General features: G+C 40.8%; 1 protein-coding gene across 2 annotated transcripts in view; it reads left to right on the top strand.

The window, feature by feature from the left end:
* Nucleotides 1-21,793, top strand: part of LOC101156435 (contactin-associated protein-like 4) — a 199,148-nt gene that overhangs the window by 86,330 nt on the left and 91,025 nt on the right. For both annotated transcript variants that reach the window (XM_023965220.1, XM_023965219.1), the window contains exons 3-4: nucleotides 11,179-11,372; nucleotides 19,564-19,711. In XM_023965220.1, the coding sequence (XP_023820988.1) occupies nucleotides 11,179-11,372; nucleotides 19,564-19,711 (342 nt within the window). The remainder of the gene's footprint in view (nucleotides 1-11,178; nucleotides 11,373-19,563; nucleotides 19,712-21,793) is intronic.

Below are 21,793 nucleotides of genomic sequence, written 5' to 3'. Positions count from 1 at the left end.
CAGAGCCTAGAGTGTTTTCGAAGAGCCTGAGTTGTGTTCCGAAGTTCACCAGCACCGATGTGATGAAGAGTGTGAAGATGCAATCGTCCACTAAAGGAAACAAATTGGACATGGGATATAAATTCGTCCACGAAGAGTTTATCCACCATTACCAAGGTAAGCTTCAGCTAGCTTTAGCCATAGCCGCATCACCGGTAACTCTGTGTGTTTACGTCAACTGTAAATCCTGGTGTTATTAATTTGTAATATAAGGCATCGCAGTGAATATGTTGTGTGTATGTTTAAGTGAAAAGGCATGAGATTAACATAACACCCAAAAATTTGGTGAAGCTGTAAATAAGAAATGTTAAGTTGCCCGTATGCGTGTTCATTCTTTTTGCTGCGGTTGCGGCACTTTCTTCACTTACTAGTATTATTTTTCTGAAAGTATGGTGAGCAGAAGTCCTCTTTTCCTGGACATGTCCTCTCTTTTGATACTTATATAATAAAATAACATTGAACATAGATGAAATGTAATTATATTTGCTTCATGTATGCAGCTCTGAACACCAATTACTCTCGATGAAATATCTCACAAACTCACTTCACTCCTCTTTTTTACAAACTCAAATCTGGTCACCCTATTGACAGTTATAGTTTCATGTCATTCTGAACATTGATGTAGCAACATAAGTATGTCCTAATTTTAACCTATATAATTTATTGTGTCTAGATATCACTGGACGCAGAAAGTGCCAACCTGAAAGCTTTCGTCTGCAGTTGTGTGGCTGCTAAAGGATTTTGCAATCACATAGTTGCCATCCTGTTCCAGACCGCACATTATTCACAGCTGGGTCTGCAGGCTGCTCCACCCCCCTGGCCTGCACGAGTGGCTTGCAAAGATGGCACAGGTGGGTTTGTGATCATATTGTCATTATTTTTTAAGAACGTATGTGTATCCATAACAACTCTAAATTATTATAAAAACACCCCAAGTAGTTACTACAGACTTTAATTGCTTTCTGCCTTTTACTTATAAGGGAATCCATCCTGAACCGGTTAGTGAGCTGATGGTGCAAAAACCCAAAACAGTTGGCAGGGACGGTCAGAGGTCCACACTGTACAAGGCATACAGGTGATTAACTTTTTGTTGCTTTGTGAGCAAGTTAAGTTTTTTTTTTTTTAATCTTATGACTAACCAAATTATGGTTACAGCAGATATAATGAATTAAATTGAAATGTAGTTATGCACTTATGTCTAACTTTTGTGTGTTGTGTTTCTCTTGTGTAGGACCACAGCCAGATCCATATGATGGCATCTGGAAGCAGATTATGCCAGGTGCAGCCCCAACCTCTCATGGTTGTGTTGGATGGGTTTCTGAGATGGAATGAAAGAGAACTTGGATATATATTGTGGCAAATGCATGAATGCATACCTTAAATTACACTTATCTTGTCTTTAACAATCAGTTCAGCCTTCTGTCTTACTGTTGATCTGTAATGTTATTTTTTATTGTAAATGTTTGATGTTATTTGCATACCAAAAAATTAAACGAGGCACAATTTTGACCAAAATTGTTTTATTTGTTCATCTAATTTTTTTGTGTAGTCAGTCACATTTCAACAGAAAAACATTACGAATATAACAATTATATTTAATTAGATTTTAAGAATATGTGGAAACACTAAATTTTTCCATACTATTTGCACATTATACATTATTTACATACCAAACATTAATTCACTCTTCAAAACAAAAAAGTCCATGATAATTTGCCAAAACACGGCAGTTAAGCCAGATCTGATTCACACTGCCCATCAGTGTGAGCGGCACGGGAGAGTCCCTGATGTGAAAGGACTTTATCCTACTGATCACTCTTTCCACTATTATTCTGAGGCGGGTGATGGCTGCGGTTTGTTCTGTTTCCTCCTTGCTGAATTGAGTTGAAAGCTTAAAAGGTGGAATGATGATCTTAGATCCAATGTCAGTTAGGAGGTCTTGAACGAGGAACTTTTGTCCGCCATGACATCGTCTCCTGGCTCCAGCAAAGGAACTTGGCTTCTAAGTCATGGATGTAATCCAAAGCCTCATCCAGAGCACCTGTGAAGATAAAGAAATTAAAAATCAGTCTTAATATATTAATGCTACCTTTCAACACAACACAGTAATCATGTTTTGAAAAGTATGTTAAGTATTTAATTACAAATACATTTCATTTATTTTTGTTAAGGAAATTACAAAATGACAAAATGCTCAAAAGTGATTAAATACATGTAATTAAAATAGGTGAGAGCATGAACATCTTTTATTATAAATATTAATTTGTTCAGGTAGAAATGCATGTATACAATAACGGTACACATAGTTGACTAACGTTAACCAAACACATTATGAACAACCTTACCTGCAGGTGGGTATGTCACGTAGTCGTGATCCATCTTTACTGTCTTAGCTTAGCCACCATGTCGCTAGTATCTTCACAGCTTAGCTGCATAGCCTGACGTCTGAGGTTCTGTCATATTCTGACTCCCTTCTCAAAGGATCAGTAAAGTTGTTCCAAGGGAAAATACTCGGGGCAACACCACTCTTCAGGCGACGAACGACGCAGCCGCACCACAATCCCGGAGCGAAGTTAGTAAGTGCCGGCAGCAGAGGGTGCTACCTGTGTTTACATTAAAACTATGCCCTTCATCTCTTCGGATCGCCTATATCCATTTGGGTTTCAGGTTTGGATCCACAGGAAAATAATGAAATGAAAGGTAAGGCTGTTTTTGGTTGGAAGACGAACAGCCTGGAACGCAACAGAGACTGCAACTCTTCGACTCTGCCATTCTTCATATCTGGTGCTACGCTAACAGGAAGTTGTTTTACACGTCATTGACGTATTTCCGGTCGAAAAATGCGGAAGTGTGAAAAAGGTCTATAGACCTTTTTCGCAAAAACCGGAAGTACGTCATCAACGTGTAAACCTAGTTCCGGTTTGTGCTTCGCTGGCGGAGGAATGGCAGAGCCTAGAGTGTTTTCGAAGAGCCTGAGTTGTGTTCCGAAGTTCACCAGCACCGATGTGATGAAGAGTGTGAAGATGCATTCGTCCACTAAAGGAAACAAATTGGACAAGGGATATAAATTCGTCCACGAAGAGTTTATCCACCATTACCAAGGTAAGCTTCAGCTAGCTTTAGCCATAGCCGCATCACCGGTAACTCTTTGTTTACGTCAACTGTAAATCCTGGTGTTATTAATTTGTAATATAAGGTATAACACATCGCAGTGAATATGTTGTGTGTATGTTTAAGTGAAAAGGCATGAGATTAACATAACAACCAAAAATTTGGTGAAGCTGTAAATAAGAACTGTTAAGTTGCCCAAATGCGTCTTCATTCTTTTTGCTGCGGTTGCGGCACTTTCTTCACTTACTAGTATTATTTTTCTGAAAGTATGGTGAGAAGAAGTCCTCTTTTCCTGGACATGTCCTCTCTTTTGATACTTATATAATAAAATAACATTGAACATAGATGAAATGTAATTATATTTGCTTCATTTATGCAGCTCTGAACACCAATTACTCTCGATGAAACATCTCACAAACTCACTTCACCCCTCATTTTTACAAACTCAAATCTGGTCACCTACTGACAGTTATAGTTTCATGTTACATTGATGTAGCAACATAAGTATGTCTTAATTTCAACCTATTTAATTTATTGTGTCTAGATATCACTGGATGCAGAATGTGCCAACCTGAAAGCTTTCTTCTGCAGTTGTGTGGCTGCTAAAGGATTTTGCAATCACATAGTTGCCATCCTGTTCCAGAGCGCACATTATTCACAGCTGGGTCTGCAGGCTGCTGCACCCCCCCACCCCCCCGGCCTGCACGAGTGGCTTGCAAAGATGGCACAGACCAAGAGCACAGGTGGGTTTGTGATCATATTGTCATTATTTTTTAAGAACGGATGTGTATCCAGAACAACTCTAAATTATTATAAAAACACCCCAAGTAGTTACTACAGACTTTAATTGCTTTCTGCCTTTTACTTATAAGGGAATCCATCCTGAACCGGTTAGTGAGCTGGTGGTGCAAAAGCCCAAAACAGTTGGCAGGGACGGTCTGAGGTCCACACTGTACAAGGCATTTACAGGTGATTCACTTTTTGTTGCTTTGTGAGCAAGTTAAGTTTGTTTTTTTTCTAATCTTATGACTAACCAAATTATGGTTACAGCAGATATAATGAATTAAATTGAAATGTAGTTATGCACTTATCAAATCAAATCAAACTTTATTTATAAAATAGCGCTTCTCATGCACTTTGTGCAGCTCGAAGCGCTTTAACACTAAAAACAGTAAACACACAACATTACAATAAAAACCCCAACCCACCCTTCACCCTTCCCACTCCCCTCCATTAAAGCACATGACCCATGGCTCCCACGTACAATGAAATATGACTATGTAACTGTAAAAGAATAAATAAATAAATAAATAAACAAACAAACAAGCATGGCTTGGCTCTGCTGTGAGGAAACAGTATCTGGGAATCCTTTCATACCAGGAGCCAGCCCGGCCACCGGAACATCGCCACAGCGCCCACCCAGACCGGGACAACACCGGGGTCCCCATCACAGCCATGAAGCTGTAAAATTAGACCCCAGCCGCCCCAGCAAGGGCAACAACTGCAGCAACAACCGCTGACCAAGCCGGCAATCCCTGGAGGAAAAGATCCCCTCAAGAAACACTGGGGCTAAAATCATAAGATGCTAAAATTAAAAACATAAAAAAGAAGAAAAAAATACATAAAATTGAGAATAAGATGCATAAAATTAAAATAAATACATAAAATAGCCGATACTAAAACTAATAGAATAAATTAGCAGTTAAAATCAACTAAAAGCTAAATTAAAAAGGTGAGTCTTGAGCCTCTTCTTAAAAACCTCTACTGTCTCTGCAGCCCTGAGGTTCTCCGGAAGGCCGTTCCACAGGCGAGGACCATAATGGCAGAACGAAGCCTCACCATAAGTTTTGGTCCTCACCTTGGGAACAACTAAGAGGCCAGCACCGGAAGACCTCAGGGTCCGCGAGGGCTCATATTTTAAAAGAATATCATTTAAATAAGAAGGCCCAAGACCATAAAAACATTTATAAACCATTAAAAGAACTTTAAAATCAATTCTGAAACGCACAGGGAGCCAATGCAGCGATTTCAAAACCGGTGTAATGTGTTCCCGCCCCCTGGTCCTCGTCAGAACTCGTGCCGCTGAGTTCTGTAGAAGTTGTAAGTTTGAAAGAGACTTTTTGGGTAAACCAGAGAGCAGGGCATTACAATAATCTAAACGACTGAAAATAAAAGCATGCATTAGTACCTCTGTGCTGGCAAGAGAGAGGAACGGGCGGACTCTGGCAATGTTTTTGAGATGATAAAATCCTGTCTTAACGACATTTTTAATGTGTGGGATAAAATTTAGCTCAGAGTCAAAAAGTACGCCCAGGTTTCTCACACATGGAGAAGGTTTAAAATTATGAAGATGTGATAAAATCATCTCTCTCTTGTCTTCAGAACCGATGATTAAAACTTCAGTTTTGTCCTGGTTGACAGTTTATGTCTAACTTTTGTGTGTTGTGTTTCTCTTGTGTAGGACCACAGCCAGATCCATATCTGATGGCATCTGGAAGCAGATTATGCCAGGTGCAGCCCCAACCTCTCATGGCTGTGTTGGATGGGTTTCTGAGATGGAATGAAAGAGAACTTGGATATATATTGTGGCAAATGCATGAATGCATACCTTAAATTACACTTATCTTGTCTTTAACAATCAGTTCAGCCTTCTGTCTTACTGTTGATCTGTAATGTTATTTTTTATTGTAAATGTTTGATGTTATTTGCATACCAAAAAATTAAATGAGGCACAATTTTGACCAAAATTGTTTTATTTGTTCATCTAATTTTTTGTGTAGTCAGTCACATTTCAACAGAAAAATATTACGAATATAACATTTATATTTAATTAGATTTTAAGAATATGTGGAAACACTAAATTTTTCCATACTATTTGAACATTATACATTATTTACATACCAAACATTAATTCACTCTTCAAAACAAAAAAGTCCATGATAATTTGCCAAAACACGGCGGTTAAGCCAGATCTGATTCACACTGCCCATCAGTGTGAGCGGCACAGAGAGTTCCTGATGTGAAAGGACTTTATCCTACTGATCACTCTTTCCACTATTATTCTGAGGCGGGTGATGGCTTGGATTTGTTCATTTTCCTCCTTGCTGAATTGAGCTGAAAGCTTAAAAGGTGGAATGATGATCTTAGATCCAGTGTCAGTAAGGAGGTCTTGAACGAGGAACTTTTGTCCGCCATGACATCGTCTCCTGGCTCCAGCAAAGGAACTTGGCTTCTAAGTCATGGATGTAATCCAAAGCCTCATCCAGAGCACCTGTGAAGATAAAGAAATTAAAAATCAGTCTTAATATATTAATGCTACCTTTCAACACAACACAGTAATCATGTTTTGAAAAGTATGTTAAGTATTTAATTACAAATACATTTCATTTATTTTTGTTAAGGAAATTACAAAATGACAAAATGCTCAAAAGTGATTAAATACATGTAATTAAAATAGGTGAGAGCATGAACATCTTTTATTATAAATATTAATTTTTTCAGGTCGAAATGCATTTATCCAATAACGGTACACATAGTTGACTAACGTTAACCAAACACATCATGAACAACCTTACCTGTGTCACGTAGTCGTGATCCATCTTTACTGTCTTAGCTTAGCCACCGTGTCGCTATCTTCACAGCACAGCTGCATAGCCTGACGTCTGAGGTTCTGTCATATTCTGACTCCCTTCTCAAAGGAGCAGTAAAGTTTTTCCAAGGGAAAATACTCCGGGCAACACCACTCTTCAGGCGACGAACGACGCAGCCGCACCACAATCCGGAGCGAAAGTGCCGGCACCAGAGGTTGCTACCTGTGTTTACATTAAAACTATGCCCTTCATCTCTTCGCATCGCCTATATCCATTTGGGTTTCAGGTTTGGATCCACAGGAAAATAATGAAATGAAAGGTAAGGCTGTTTTTGGTAGGAAGACGAACAGCCTGGAACGCAACAGAGACTGCAACTCTTCGACTCTGCCATTCTTCATATCTGCTGCTACGCTAACAGGAAGTTGTTTTACACGTCATTGACGTATTTCCGGTCGAAAAATGCGGAAGTGTGAAAAAGGTCTATTGACATCATGTCCCTGCCAGGCAACCTGCGCAGTGTTGCCGGAAAGATTGACAGCTCTTTCATCCGTGTGCTGCGCTGTGGCGCCCGGACTATCGTGTCAACCTACGGTGACCGTATTTTGCGCTCTCTGTGTAGGACACATTGGGAGCGCGGGGATAAACAACTCTCAGCTACAGAGGATGAACAGGTGAACAGGTAGAGAGGAAAAGCAGGTAGAGGGGGGGGGGGGGGGCTTTGGGGGGGGGGGGGGGGGCTTTGGTTTCAAACTCTGTCAGAGAGATGCAAACACGGGCGTCAGATTCAGACGCAGCTTTCCCTGCAGGAGTTGAAGCAGAGACTTTCTCGGATGATTCTATGAACTCAAACATGGAAACATGATTATCAAGCAGAACTCTTCAAAATAATAAACCTGATCTCTCCACATTCTTCGTGTCTACCATGCATTGATGCACACATCGCTCCATGCAGCGACCAGACCAGAACTTTAGCTAGTAGCTCCGCGGTATCAGGCTTTAAAGAACACATGTGTAAGAGGCGGGGCGGGGCGCTGCACACCCCCAACAACAGGTTAGATGACAGTGGCCATTGGGCGTCTCTACCTGGTGCCTTCACGGAGCTTCAGTACATAAAAATCCAACAGCTGCACAGCCTAACGTAGTCCGCTAATATATATTTATGAGATATTCATGGCAGCACTGGTCCCGCGGGGTTTTTTTTTGCCGCCCGCTCCCGCCCGCAGTACAATTCAAACCGCCCAATCCCGCGAGATTTGGATTCGGGACCCAATCCCAATGCAGCCCTCTACCGTAGGGGCCAAATACACAGTAAAACTAGCAGCGTGAAGTAAATAGATTTTATTTCAACCCAAAAGACTTATGTATTAACAAAGACGAAAACGAAGTATTTTTTGGGGTTAATATTATTTAGTTTCAGTTCGTTTTATACACACAACAAACAGTTTTAGTTAGTTTTCGTTTTTTTTAAAACTCTCGTTTTTATTTTTATTTAGTTAACGAAAATGTTTTTTCACTTCTAGTTTTAGTTTTTTCGTTCGTTTTCGTTAACTATAATAACCTTGCTACCTACCATGACAAAGGTGGATAAAGGTGGAAAGATTTCATGTAATCCATGGACACCAGTGAAGATCACAAATCATTGAAGAAAAAAGGTTCAGAGTACTGTCTAGTGGGTCTAGATGACCCCACTCCCAATGGTAAAGTGCCTAGGATAGGACAAGGGTTACTCAGTTGAAGTGTTTACATCACCTCCATCATGTCTGTGTCTCACGTCCGTCCCTCCCAACGCAATGTAAGCTTTACGCAGGAGCTCTATTTCCAGTCCATTAATGCGTCAATGTCCCCATGAATGGCAAACAGGTCTGAGTTTTAAAATAAAAACTTACACTGTACTTTCAAGATAAAACTTTTTAATTATTTATATTTAATGTCACGTGCCCACGCGATAACACACGTTAACACCGCAGATGACATCAGCATCCATTTTTGCCAAAAGTTAAATTTTGGAAGTGTAAAAACACAAAAAAAATTTTCTGACACAAAAAATAAATTTTACAAGGACTCAGTGAGGATGGAGAGGGCTTGGGGCCTGATGCCTTAAGTTTTGAAAAAGCAAAGAGAGCGGGACGAATTACTTGACACATGAGTGGCAGGACAAACCACTCCTTCTGGAGACAGGGGGAAAGGGGACGGACCAAAGACGCAATGGAGACAATGTAAAGTAACGGACAGTCCTGAGACTGACTCCCCACACAACACAACGGAGATGCACCGCAGACAATACGCAAGGTTGAGTAAGTATGCACATAAGGGAGTTTGTGAGTGCCGTTCACATGATAAGTGTGTTAGAAATTGTAAGAAATGGTTAGAAATGAGAAAATTAAACAATCGGATTGTTCTTTATGTGGACGTCCTACAGGCACTTTTGTATCGCATGCACACCCTGTACGTTCGCATTCACAGCTTGTCAGAACTGGATCAGTACTTACAACTTACTGAGAGCGACATAAGGACACTGTATGACACTAAGTGTCTAACATCTAACTTACTTTATCCTTGCAAATACTTGATGATGCCCTTACCACACACACAGCAATGGTACATTCCATTTTTATAATGTTCCTTGAGGTGGCCATATGAACATCAAGGGAACTGCAAGACACATCTGCAGTCCTCTTAAGATCCCCTCTACAACCTTCCATGGGCCAGACAACCCCAAAACCTGCAGCACCCATCTGGATGCAAGACTTTATAAATGTAACCTTCTTTTCTTTGAAGTTGAAGGCTTTACTCTTATCTTGTCACTACTATTTTTCTGTACAAACCTTTTCAAAGATGTTTTTTGTAATCTCTGCTTGCTTGAGGGTTTCAGTTTAGCAGCGTTTGTTATTGTTTATTGGCTGGAGCAGTTCCTATATGATGGTAGCCATCATGTGACACACATTTAGAGACAGTTAGAGACAGATGTGATGGAGAGAATTGACAGTTTCCCTAAAGTAACAATATTTAGAATTTCAAAATAAAGAAAAGGGAAATGATGAAAGTTATGTATTCCTTTTGTGCGGCCCAGTACCAGCAGACCCATGGACCTATGCAGCCCCATAGCTGAAGGCTTGAGGACACCTGCCTTACAAGGCAACAGCTTTATAGTTGTTGTAAGCCTGTATCAGTTTTAACAGTAAATAGAAAACTTCCAGCTGAGTAGTTGACTAAATGAATTGCAGCAAAAAAGGCATCAGTAATGCCTTAGCCACATGCACCCATATGGTATGGGTGCTGCAGGATTTGGGGTTGTCTGGCCCTGTTAAGGGTCGGAGATGGGAGGGGGTGCATCTTAAGGGGAGCCCAGGGGTGACTTGCAGTTCCATGGAGGTTCATACGGCCATCTTTGTGAGGACAATTTTTGAAAACACTGGACTTGAACACCACATGAGGCAGAGTAAAGACTGGAAGAAAGTGTCAAACTGAGAAGTCTTGGTTCATCACCAGCAATAATTATATGTTGTCAATAAGGTGTGAGGATGGCTCTACTTTCTGTGACATCAACTGTTGAACCTGGAGGAGAAGGTGTGAGTGTGGGGCTGTATTGCAGGATTCAGGGTTTCTGACTTCAACAGAGTGAGAAACACCCTGAACAAACACAGCTACCACTTTTTTTAAGGTTAGTTAATACAACAAGGTAAAGACCAAAAACATAAATCCAAGCTATGTCATCCTTACCTGTGGACTAAAGAATAAAATGATTAACTTTAATTGACACTACGATGACACTTAAAGAAAATGTGGCATCTATTGTAGAAGGAATGTACGTGTAAAAAGTAACTACTTTAATGAGTTAAACGTTTAGAGCACATTTTAGTTTATTAATTGATTTCAGGATATTTTTTTTAACTCAAGGTACATAATTTGATCGTCCTTTTATTTCAGCGTGAAAACACACATTACACTAAAGACTTTTCAACCATTACATTGTTCTAAAAGTGTTCTACACTTGTGTACCTGTACTGCTAGTGCAGGTTATAATTCAAAATGCTGTTTTAGAAAGAAGTTGATTTAAATGGATATTTTCACCTGGAAATGGGATTGGAGATGGTTTTTCATCTGATATAAAATGTAACTGATTTTGGATGGCTCCCTGCAGACCACAACAAATACTCTTTAACTGACTTTTATTTTCAATATTTTCTCTAGAAAGCTCCTAAAAATGATTTATATCTCATTACAGCCTTGAAATGGATTTAAAGATGTTTGCTGCGCTTCAATCAATTTCCATCATTCTGATATCATTACAGAAAAGTGGGATTTTAGTTGAAAATGAAAGGTCGGGCAAAACAATTTATTATTTTAGACTTTACCTGAACCTATTTCATCTCATCCCGCCTTAATAGAAATCTAATAAATCACATCTATATGCTTCATTTTCTGCTTCTCCCTATAGGAGCTGGAGGCTGGTCTCCTCTCATCTCAGACGCTTATCAGAGGCTGGAGGTCGACCTTGGGGAGCGAACCAAGATCACCGCTGTGGCCACGCAGGGGCGCTACGGCAGCTCTGATTGGCTGACGTCTTACCTGCTGATGTTTAGCGACACGGGTCACAACTGGAAACAGTACAGACAGGAGGACAGTCTGGGGGTGAGTTCACACTTGAGTTAAGCCCCAGGAAAGACTGGGCTTTGGTGCTTGTTAGCCTCCAAGAGCACAATCTACATGAAAGAAACTCTAGTCATTCTGCCCACCCTCTGTCTAAACTCTGTTTCGCATTTGGGGTCAATAAACAAGTATTGTTTTGTGTAATTTGAATGAAGTGATGCATCTCCTGGTAGGACTGCATGGTTCTATCCATCCACTTCTGATAAACTCAGTCATAGAGAGTTTATCTTTTCATTTATAATGCATGAGGCAGAGTCGGAGCTCTGCTGACTCTGCTGACAAACCATTTTGCTGCAAATCAGAGAGGCAGCCACGTGGCATCACTTGTTGTGTGTCTTTATGTCTTGTTTGCTTATCTCTGTCAATTTTGTCAACTGCAGAGACTTTTTACTATCATCAGAGTCTTACAGAACAATTTTGCCAAAGCATCAAAACACAGCAGGTTAACGGTTTGGCTTTTTTTTTTTTTTAAATAAGATTAAAAATAAACAGGAGGAAGGACAGAATTTTAATTTAAAATGTAATAAACTGTATATGCCAACAGGAAAAAAATGACTAAAACTCTGATTTTTTTTTTAACTTGTCCTGTCCAACAGCTGGGCAGGCAGATGAGAGCTGAGGGCCTCTTGTGTTGGACATATTTTACTTTAACAAGAGGGGTTATTAATCTTCAGACAAACCAAAGGTATGTCTGAATAAACCCCTTTTGTAATTGAGGCCAAACTTTATTCATTTCAACCATGTTTGAAAATCTTTGGTGTTGGACCGGACGGAAAAGGAAAGAGGGGAAGAAGAGAGAGGGACGTTAGAGAGAGGGGGGGGTAGGAGGGTGATAATAGGAGGGGAAGGGGGGTAAGACCATGAAGCAGCATAGAGCAGACAGGTTTACTGGTTGTTTATCATTACGGTACGGTTCAAATGTAGTACAAAAAGGGCGGGGCCTGTCCACACACACTCAAATGTTATCAACACACCTGCTAGCTGCAAAAATGTCCACATGTCAACATGTAAACAAAACAGAGTGTTTTGTTTTCATGCATTTAGTGTTCACGAACGCATACCTATGCCTTTAAACCAACTAGTGTGAAATCTTTCATTCATTCAATCATGCAAACTATTAGTGCAAAGGTGAGCTAACACCTGTGCTCAGGTGAGTGTTTATGTTCTTCTAAAATGGATGGTGGAATGTGAAAAGGAGGAGGAGCGCCCAGCCACCCCCACACCAAAAGCCCCGCTGCAGCAGCAGCTGCAGCCGGAACCCCCCAACGCCACTCGGCAGCAGGCAGAGAACAACCGCCCCCCGGGTGACCACATCCGCCACCCAGGCCAGGGCCAGCAGGACCGCCGCGAGGCCCCCAGAGCCAGAGAGCAGGGAGGCACGGAGGGAAAGAGAGTGCCGCCCCAGCCCAACCAGGAGAGCAGCCCCCCCGCCACGCCGGGAGGGCCCAACGCAGGGCTCCACCCGAGAGGGGTGCCCACAGTTCCAGACGAGCACCCCTCCACCACCCAGGAGTTCTACCCCCCACCAGGGATGGGGTAGGGGACAGATGGTCCTAGGTCCCACCTTCCTTGCAAAATGCGTGTGTTTGTGAGGGTGTGTGTGTGCATATGTGTGTGTGTTTATGTTTGAATGTATATTTTGAGGAATAAAGGGTGTGTGTACCCCAGACCCCGCAGCTGCAGCGGATGACACCCAGAGCGACCGGGGGTCCCAAGAGGGTTTCAACACATCTTGACGATTCTTAAGGTCTTGACTCCTTGGTGTTGCATTTATGGTTCTTCATCATGACTCAAATTATTCATTCATTCATTCATCTTCTTATCTGTTTATTCCCTTTCGGGGTCACGGGGTTGCCGGAGCCTATCCCGGCCACTTGGGCGTAGGCAAGGGATAACCTGGACTGGTCGCCAGTCTGTCGCAGGGTAGAATATCCTCAATCACACATCCATTCACTCTCACACTCACACCTATGGACAATTTAGAGTTGCCAATCAACCTATGTAGCATGTTTTTGGACGGTGGGAGGAAGCCGGAGATCCCGGAGAAAACCCACGTATGCACGGGGAGAACATGCAAACTCCACACAGAAAGGTCCCCCATTGATGCTGTTTTTCATGTCCGCCAGCCAGGACTTAAACCGGGGGCCTTCTTGCTGTGAGCCAAGAGCGCTAACCACTGCGCCACCGTGCAGCCCATGACTCAAATTACTTCAGATAATAGACATGCAGGACAGCAAACAAAGAAGACAAGCTCAGCTTTATGCTTGTAAAAGAAAGAAAGCTGCAGAGAACTCATGTCACTGACGAGCTGCTGCAAGCCAGCCAAAGCTGGGATCCTTTTACTTCTGCGGTGTGAGGATGACCGCTCTGAACTGAAACTAATTTCTATGCATAGAAGCCGGACGGGGCACCAGGGTTCCTTGAGAATGGAGTGGGCTATTTTTTCCTAAGCAGTGATTGCCTGCATACCCATAAATAAAAGGAAAGAAAATGCAATTTCTGCTTTGGTACCTGACACCCCAGACATGCTCACATTACCATTTAGAATGTGTGCTTTGTCTTTGAAAATGTTGATAAATACCCCCTTCATATATATATTTACATGAATGCACATCCACCATTGTTCAGATGTGTTTTATATAATAAAGCTGTTTGTCTATTGGTTGGTTGGTCCGTGGGTTGGCTTTTCCGTTGGTCAGCTGGTAGGTCAGTCGATAGATTGGACAGACGGGGTCATGGACTGATGTATCACTCTACAGGATTTCAGCTTTTACAGAATCTGAAGGCTGGTACGTTATTAAAAATGTAAGAAAAAAAGGTTTTGGTTTGAAGCTAAACCGCACAGCAGCTGAGGTGTCAAAAAATGCTTCAGAAATGCAGTCACAATACATGTCACACCCCAGCCTATAAGAAGAAGATGAGGAAGAGGAGAGGTAAAGTCAGCCACGTGAATGAGTGAAGGATAAGACCTAGATGTTGTGCTTTTCCTGCAACTCTGATGAAAAGCACAAGAGCAGCACAAGTTAAGGATACTCAACGACAGGCGCCGTCACACACTCATGTAGATCAGAGAATCCAAGCTGAGATAGCTGCCCTCCAGACTGAACTAGGAAGAAACTGCTGATAAAATATTCTTTATTCATTTAAATCGCTTTTTCGAGCCTTCAGAAGTGGAATTTTGGAACAGAACTAAAGAACAGCCAAATTACTCTCTTTTGACGTCTTAAACCTTTACTCAAGCCGTCATTTTCACCAGATAAATGCCGACTTTCCATCTGAAGTCTAGAAATGACAAATATGCTTATTTGGTCTTTAATACAACGGAAATTTTGACAGAGTGCTGTGATTCAATTGCTCTGCACACCCAGAGCACCGCTTTTCTCTCAGCGTTTCTCTAAGAGTTTAAATACAACAGGTTAATGATGGGATAACATGTAGCTACTAGCCTTCGGATGTAAAGCGACTGGTAACAAGTATGTTAATAACAGACAAGTTCTGAATATTATTATTCCTATTCGACCCTAAACTGGTAGACGGCCAGCCTGCTGTCCGAATGCCGGCATGAAAGCAAAAGAGTTCTGCGGCGGAGCTAGGAGCTATGTCCGGAGAATCGCTGTGTTGTGGCGAAGCACAAAGTTTGGGCAGCCTAAATCTTACGATATTTTTCTTATATTCATTGAGACGATAATAAATTGATCAATCTCGTTTTTCTTTTTCCTTTCTTGAACGAATGTGGGTCACAGAGACACAGAAGTTACCGCTGAAGCGGCTTTTGCGGCCGGACGTAGAGCATATCCTTTTTTATGAATGCCTTATGATGTGAGTAATTATTTTGTTCGCACACATTAATTATTGTGTGGGAACGACATATTAATTTGTGAGAACAACATATTTTTTATTTTGTCCATATCAGGACACGGGCTCCGTAAAAAGGAGCTGTTCCACTCCAATCTCTCAAAAGTTCATCACAAATTACATTTTAGCTTATGCTGTGTTTTACATTTTTTTGCTCTGGTTTGTAACCACAGAGGAGCCTGGCGCTGCGGCTCTCTGCAGGTTTGATTAATGTGGAAAAAGAGGCAGATGGAGCCCAGCGGCTGTGAAGCATCACTTCCTGCGTTACATGCACAGCGTTGCCCTTTAGTGTTATATCATTCAGCGATGTCACACTGGACTTGTGTTTTCTCCCCTGGAGTGGTTATACTTGGTTGAGCACAGTGTTTTTGGTGTAGCAGAAAACCCAGCTGTGCATCTTGTCAGCATGTTTCAGACATGTTCATCTGTGTCCTTCCTGTGACCCCAAACCCAACCTCAACTTTTTTTTTTTTAACTTTCCACCCACTTTGAGTGTGGACACTAATCCAGGTTGCAGCTGCATTTGTTACAGCTCTGCAGAGCGGCTCTTTTGATTTGAAGCCCAGCTGAGGTGGTGTCGTCATGTGGAGGGAATCCAGCTAATCCCAAAGCGGAGCATCCTCACAGCTTCTCGCCGCTTAAACGCCGCTCAGTGGAAATTCTGCAGACGCATTTCAAAGTGCGTCTGCAGTCGTGTAAATATGCCAGCCTGGCCCGTTTGTCAGAGAGTCTGTCGGAGGTGAAAGTTGACAGCTGCTGGATCAGCCACAACACATTACCTACTGGGCTTCATCCTCTCTGTTTGGGAGTATCTCTGCATTCCTCTTTTGATCTGAAGCCTGAAGGGGCTTGGAAATACTGCAATCCATCTTTTCTTTCCTCCTCTTTATCTGTTTGTTTTTCCTGCCTGGGGGGATAAAAATGAAGGATTGTGCTCTGTCCGTTTTTGTTTTTTTTGATTTCCTCAATTCTGTTATTTTCCATTTTCCAATTTGATTTCTTTTCTATTTCTTCTCTATCTTTGTTGGAAGGATAGGTTTTTCTTTCACCCTCATTTAGTCTCTGGCTTTGTTGCTGTGAGTTTACAGAACATCTGTCTCAGATGTTCACAAACTTTTACAATCTTGGACAAAACTGTGGATGATTATCCTGAGGGGAAAAGATTGAAAAATGTTCATAAATCTCTTTACATTCATGTTTTTGTTGCTTTACTAGTAGAGCAGTTCAGCTTTCAGGTCTGCTACACAAGGAGACCGTTCTATTAAAAACTAAATGTCTATTCTGCAAAGAAGTTGATTTTCCCTAAATAAAGTTGGTGTTATTTATTATAAATTAATTGCCATATTTTCGCACTATAGAGTGCACCAGATAATAAGCTGCAGCATCAATTAATAGGCTATTTTTGGACTTTTGTCATATATAAGCCAAACTGGTGCATCAAGAGAGACAGAAAAGTCCCTGGTAAGTTTATCAGTCGGTCAGGCTTTAACTGCATTCATAGTAACTCCAGAACTTGTTTGAAACATGTAAGAAGCATTAGCCACATTAGAAGTGTTAGGCACGTTAGAGTATTTATCCTGTAACTCCCAACCTTGTCTGCAACACACACACACAAAAAAATGTCACTGTCACTGAAAGATTTGTTAGATTTAGAGACCATAAAAAATAGATATTGCTTTAACCCTTGTGCTATCCTAATACCCCCCCCCCCCTTACATTGAGGTGTTCTCCCTACCATGACAAAGGTGGATAAAGGTGGAAAGATTTCATGTAATCCATGGACACCAGTGAAGATCACAAATCATTGAAGAAAAAAGGTTCAGAGCACTGTCTAGTGGGTCTAGATGACCCACCTCCCAATGTTAAAGTGCCTAGGATAGAACAAGGGTTGAAACCTGAATGTGTCTGTTTACTTCATGATATTTGAAAATGATGACGATCTTTAGAAAAAAACGTGCCAAAATTGACATAATTTCCAAAAGCTCAGTCTGGAATAAAAGACTGAAACCTATCAAGTTGACAGATCACAAACATAAATCAGGCAGCATTAAAACATCTAAATTCAGAGAAACATTAAAATCTTCTGCTCTCTCAGAAGACGGTGCTCTGTGGGAAAACTCAACTGCTTCCTGCCTCCCACTTCTGGAGGTTTATTTGTGAGGATCAATTAGACATGGACTTATCATTTGCTTTAAAAAACATTTATTGTTTTTGCTAATGATGATGAAAAGCATAAGACATAAGAGCTTGGGCACCAGATGTTCTGGTAAACAGTATCTTTGATATTGGGTACCATAGTGAGAACGTAGGAAATAATTTCAGCTACAAATAGGCGATGTGCTTCATACCATTGATGGGATAAATAAAAAAATGTGTCGCCTATTCCAGATGTAAAAAAAATGTCTTTTTTTTTCTGCTGCAACAACTTTGTGACAAAGTTTTTAGCCAACTTGAACTGAGTAACAATAGGAGACTGTGGCCACGCCTCCTTTAATAAATGAATCCATGGATGAGCCTGATGTAGGAATTCCTAATGGAATTTGCAGAGTGGGTTACTGTAAAAATAAAAAGTGCTCATGAGCACAAATTTATACTTCAGTTGTCTGTCTGAAGGTGCCTGCTTGTGCCAAAGATTCTCAAATTTGGGCCCAACAGCGAGTGGAAATCTGGTCCTATAGCAAGACCCATTTAACCCAACATTTGCCCCTTTATTATTTCTACAGTTGTCCTCAAACTTTTTTACAACCAGCCTCAGAAGACATTCAAAAATGAATGCCGGCTTCATGAATCATCAGTCACAGTGTGGAGCAAGTGCTGTGCGATGAAAGGAGCAAGAATCACACATATCGGGGCTCCTAAGGAGCAAAGTTTTGCAGCTCAGCCTCAGGTTTCAAAAGATAGCAGCTGTAATTAATGTTACAGGTAAAGTTCAGGAGGAAAGGTAGGAGCATGTCTGGGTTGGAGTTTGTCTCTCCGTCCTCCCAGTTTGCTCCTCAAACTCTCTGCAGAACATTAAATTTGATTATAGTCGAGATTAAACTTATAAATTGTGCATTTTGTGTTAATTTACTCTGACTGGTGTTTTCTCTTGTTTTTTTCACCATTTATGTCAACATAGAATTGTAGTAAAAAGATGTGCAAACCAATGCTGGATCCATCCATCATCCATCCATCCATGCATCCATCCATCCATCCATCCATCCATGCATCCATCCATCCATCCATCCATCCATCCATCCATCCATGAATCCATCCATCCATCCATCCATGAATCCATCCATCCATCCATCTATCCATTCTTTCCCTCCATGAATCCATCCATCCATCCATGAAAATGCACATCATTCTTTCATGTAATCTACTGTCAGTTGCTTTGTATGAGATAGAAGTGGATTTTTATTTGTTGCCCCACTGGTTCAAATCCCGATTGGGTCGACCTACATTCGCCCTGGGAAAGGTTACAGTATCTTTTCTGACCCTACTAATAAGCAGGAATACGTAATAGACAGATGGATGTTCTTCTGCTGCCAGAAATATTGTCTTTGGCAAAAATCCTTTCTTCTTTTTGTAGTGTACTAGAGGGGCAGGAGGTTTAGACATCTCAGACAACCTGGATCCAAAATCTTTGTAAACAAGTAAATGCATCCATGAATGCAGAGTTTTTTTTTCTCATTTCGCCAATGTTTTCTTTTTCGGTAGAATATTTTCATGCATTCAACATTCTCCTTTGGAATTCATTAGAAATGATTTTGTCATATTGTTAATTGTTGGGTTGTTGCATGATTTGAAATCCCCAGTTTTCGTATAAACTGTTCTGCTGTAACACTGCATCTCAAATGGTTATAAATTCACCATAAATCTAACAACTCAAAAAGAAACTCATCAAAAACGCATCTTCCTCTCATTTAAACACAAAGATCCCTCAAAGTGAATTCACTCTACATTTGGACATTTTTCTGAAGCATTTTTCATAAACCTCAGCTCTGTTCTTTTTTCATTAGACGTGATAATTCAGCTTCAGTCTCTTGATGACTGTAGAATTAATAAGTTATTTTATATCTACACTTCTTTTCATTAGGGAGAAAAACCAGTTAACCTGCATCCCCTCTTGAAGGCATCTGTGTAATTAGAATGGAAGGAGGAGATGAAAAGAAAGAAAGAAAGAAAAATTGACTTAAAGGGATCCATCAGAGTGAGGGGGGGGGGGGGGGGGTGTTGATTCCCTGAACAAACAGGTTGTTTTTAAGCTTAATGATCACAAGCCTTCTTTCATGGTCCTAAAACTGAAGACTAGTGTCGTGTTTGTCTTTGATTTCAGTCATTTCCTGGAAACAGTAATGCAGACAGTGTGGTTCAGCACAAGCTGCAGCAGCCCGCCGTCGCTCGCTTCCTGCGCCTTATTCCTCTGGACTGGAATCCCAGCGGGCGCATTGGACTCCGAGTGGAAACCTACGGATGTCCCTACAGTGAGTCTCATCCTCTGCAGCTTCACTGAGCTCTCTGCAGTCTCAATGGTGCTTTATCAAAGGTTTAAAAATGCTGCAGTTACCCTTTTTGTTTCTTTATGCTATATTCTCAAAAAAACATTTGGGTCATTCAAATAAATTCAGTAGCGCAACAAGGTTTTTGATCTTTTAAAGTCAGAAAATAGGCTTATAGTTAACTTGTTGGTTAAACTTAACTTAAAGATACTAAAAAAAGTCCGATTTGAAGTTTTCACATTGTCTTGTCTTTTTAAAAGAAGCGCATCATCTAAAGTTCAAATCGTCTTTTTTAGGTCATTATCTCTCCTATGACCCTCCATTCCTCAAAACATAAGTGTTCATTATAAAAACCTCCACAAACTTCCTCTGATGGTAAATTAACTAATGAGAAGCTTTCTTTGTGAAATGACCAAAATACAAAACCCTTCCATCAGAAAAGAAAAACCTTTTTGTGTTTGTTTCAAATATTCGAGTCAACGCTGATGGAAAGTTTTTGTCTTGTGTCATGAAAAAAGGCAGTGTTTGTTTTTGCAGATTTACCTTAATTGTAGTTATCGTTGTTTTCAGCGTCTAATGTAAGAAATCAAAATCAAAAAAATTACAGATAGGAGGTTTTGTATTTTGGTCATCAATATTTCAACAAAGAAAGCTTCTCATTAGTTAATTTACCGTCAGAGGAAGTTTGTGGAGTTTTTTATGATGAACATTTATGTTTTGAGGAATGGAGATCATAGGAGAGATAATGCCCTAAAAAGATGATTTGAACTTTAATTGGTGCGTTTTTATTTGAAAACTCTGAGCAGAATAGAAACCAATCTCTTTGGTGAAACAGGACAAAACAAAAAATATATATATATATGTATATATAGAGAGAGAGAGAGAGAGAGAGAGAGAGAGAGAGAGAGAGAGAGAGAGAGAGAGAGAGAGAGAGAGAGAGAGAGAGATATCTCACATCTAGTCCATACATGGACTCTAGCATACATCTAGCATACATGGAGCGCCACAATCAAGTAGCTGGAATAATATACAGGAACATGTGTGCAGAATATGAACTGGAAACCCCAAGGTCAAAATGGGAAACACCTCTGAAGGTGGTAGAGAATGAGAGGGCAAAGATCCTGTGGGACTTCCAGATCCAGACTGATAGGATGGTAATGGCGAACCAACCAGACATTGTAGTGGTGGATAAAGAACAGAAGAAAGCCGTTGTGGTGGATGTGGCAGTGCCAAGAGATGGGAACATCAGGAAGAAGGAACATGAGAAACTGGAGAAATACCAGGGACTCAGAGAAGAACTGGAGAAAGCCTGGAAAGTGAAGGTGACAGTGGTGCCTGTGGTAATTGGAGCACTCGGGGCAGTAACCCCCAAGCTGGAGGAGTGGCTACAACAGATACCTGGAAAGACCTCAGACCTCTCAGTCCAGAAAAGCGCAGTGCTAGGAACAGCTAAGATACTGCAGGACCCTCAAGCTCCCAGGCCTCTGGTAGAGGACCCGAGCTTGGAGGAGAAACCACCCGCGGAGGGTGAGAGGGGCATTTTTTTTAATATATATATATATATATATATATATAAAATGATTTTAAAAACACAGATATATCAAACCCATTTCAGATATAAATTAATACATTGATAAGAAACAAAAAAGCAAAGATTTTAGAAGACGATGCCATATTCTTGACATTGCAATCATTCAAATATAAATAGACGTTTCTGCAGTAATGCACCAAGTACACACACATCACATCAGATCCATTAAATATATTGACTATCAATTTGAATCAAGTTCACTTCGTTGCTTGAGAGGGAGTGGGAAGAAGTGACATTAAAAAATCCCCCCCCCTATTGTGTTACTTGTTTATACACTGACCAAAAACATAAACGCAACACTTTTGTTATTGCTCCCATTTTTACACAAAATAAGCAGTTCTCTGAAATATTGTTCACCAATCTGTCTAAATCTGTGATAGTGAGCACTTCTCCTTTGCCAAGACAATCCATCCCACCTCACAGGCGTGCCATATCAAGATGCTGATCAGACAGCATGGTTATTGCACAGGTGTGCC

This window comes from Oryzias latipes, chromosome 17 (genome assembly GCF_002234675.1).
Source record: "Oryzias latipes chromosome 17, ASM223467v1".
Classification (NCBI taxonomy): domain Eukaryota; kingdom Metazoa; phylum Chordata; class Actinopteri; order Beloniformes; family Adrianichthyidae; genus Oryzias; species Oryzias latipes.
The sequence above is the reverse complement of the archived record's forward strand: the minus strand, read 5'-3'. Positions and strand labels throughout refer to the sequence as shown.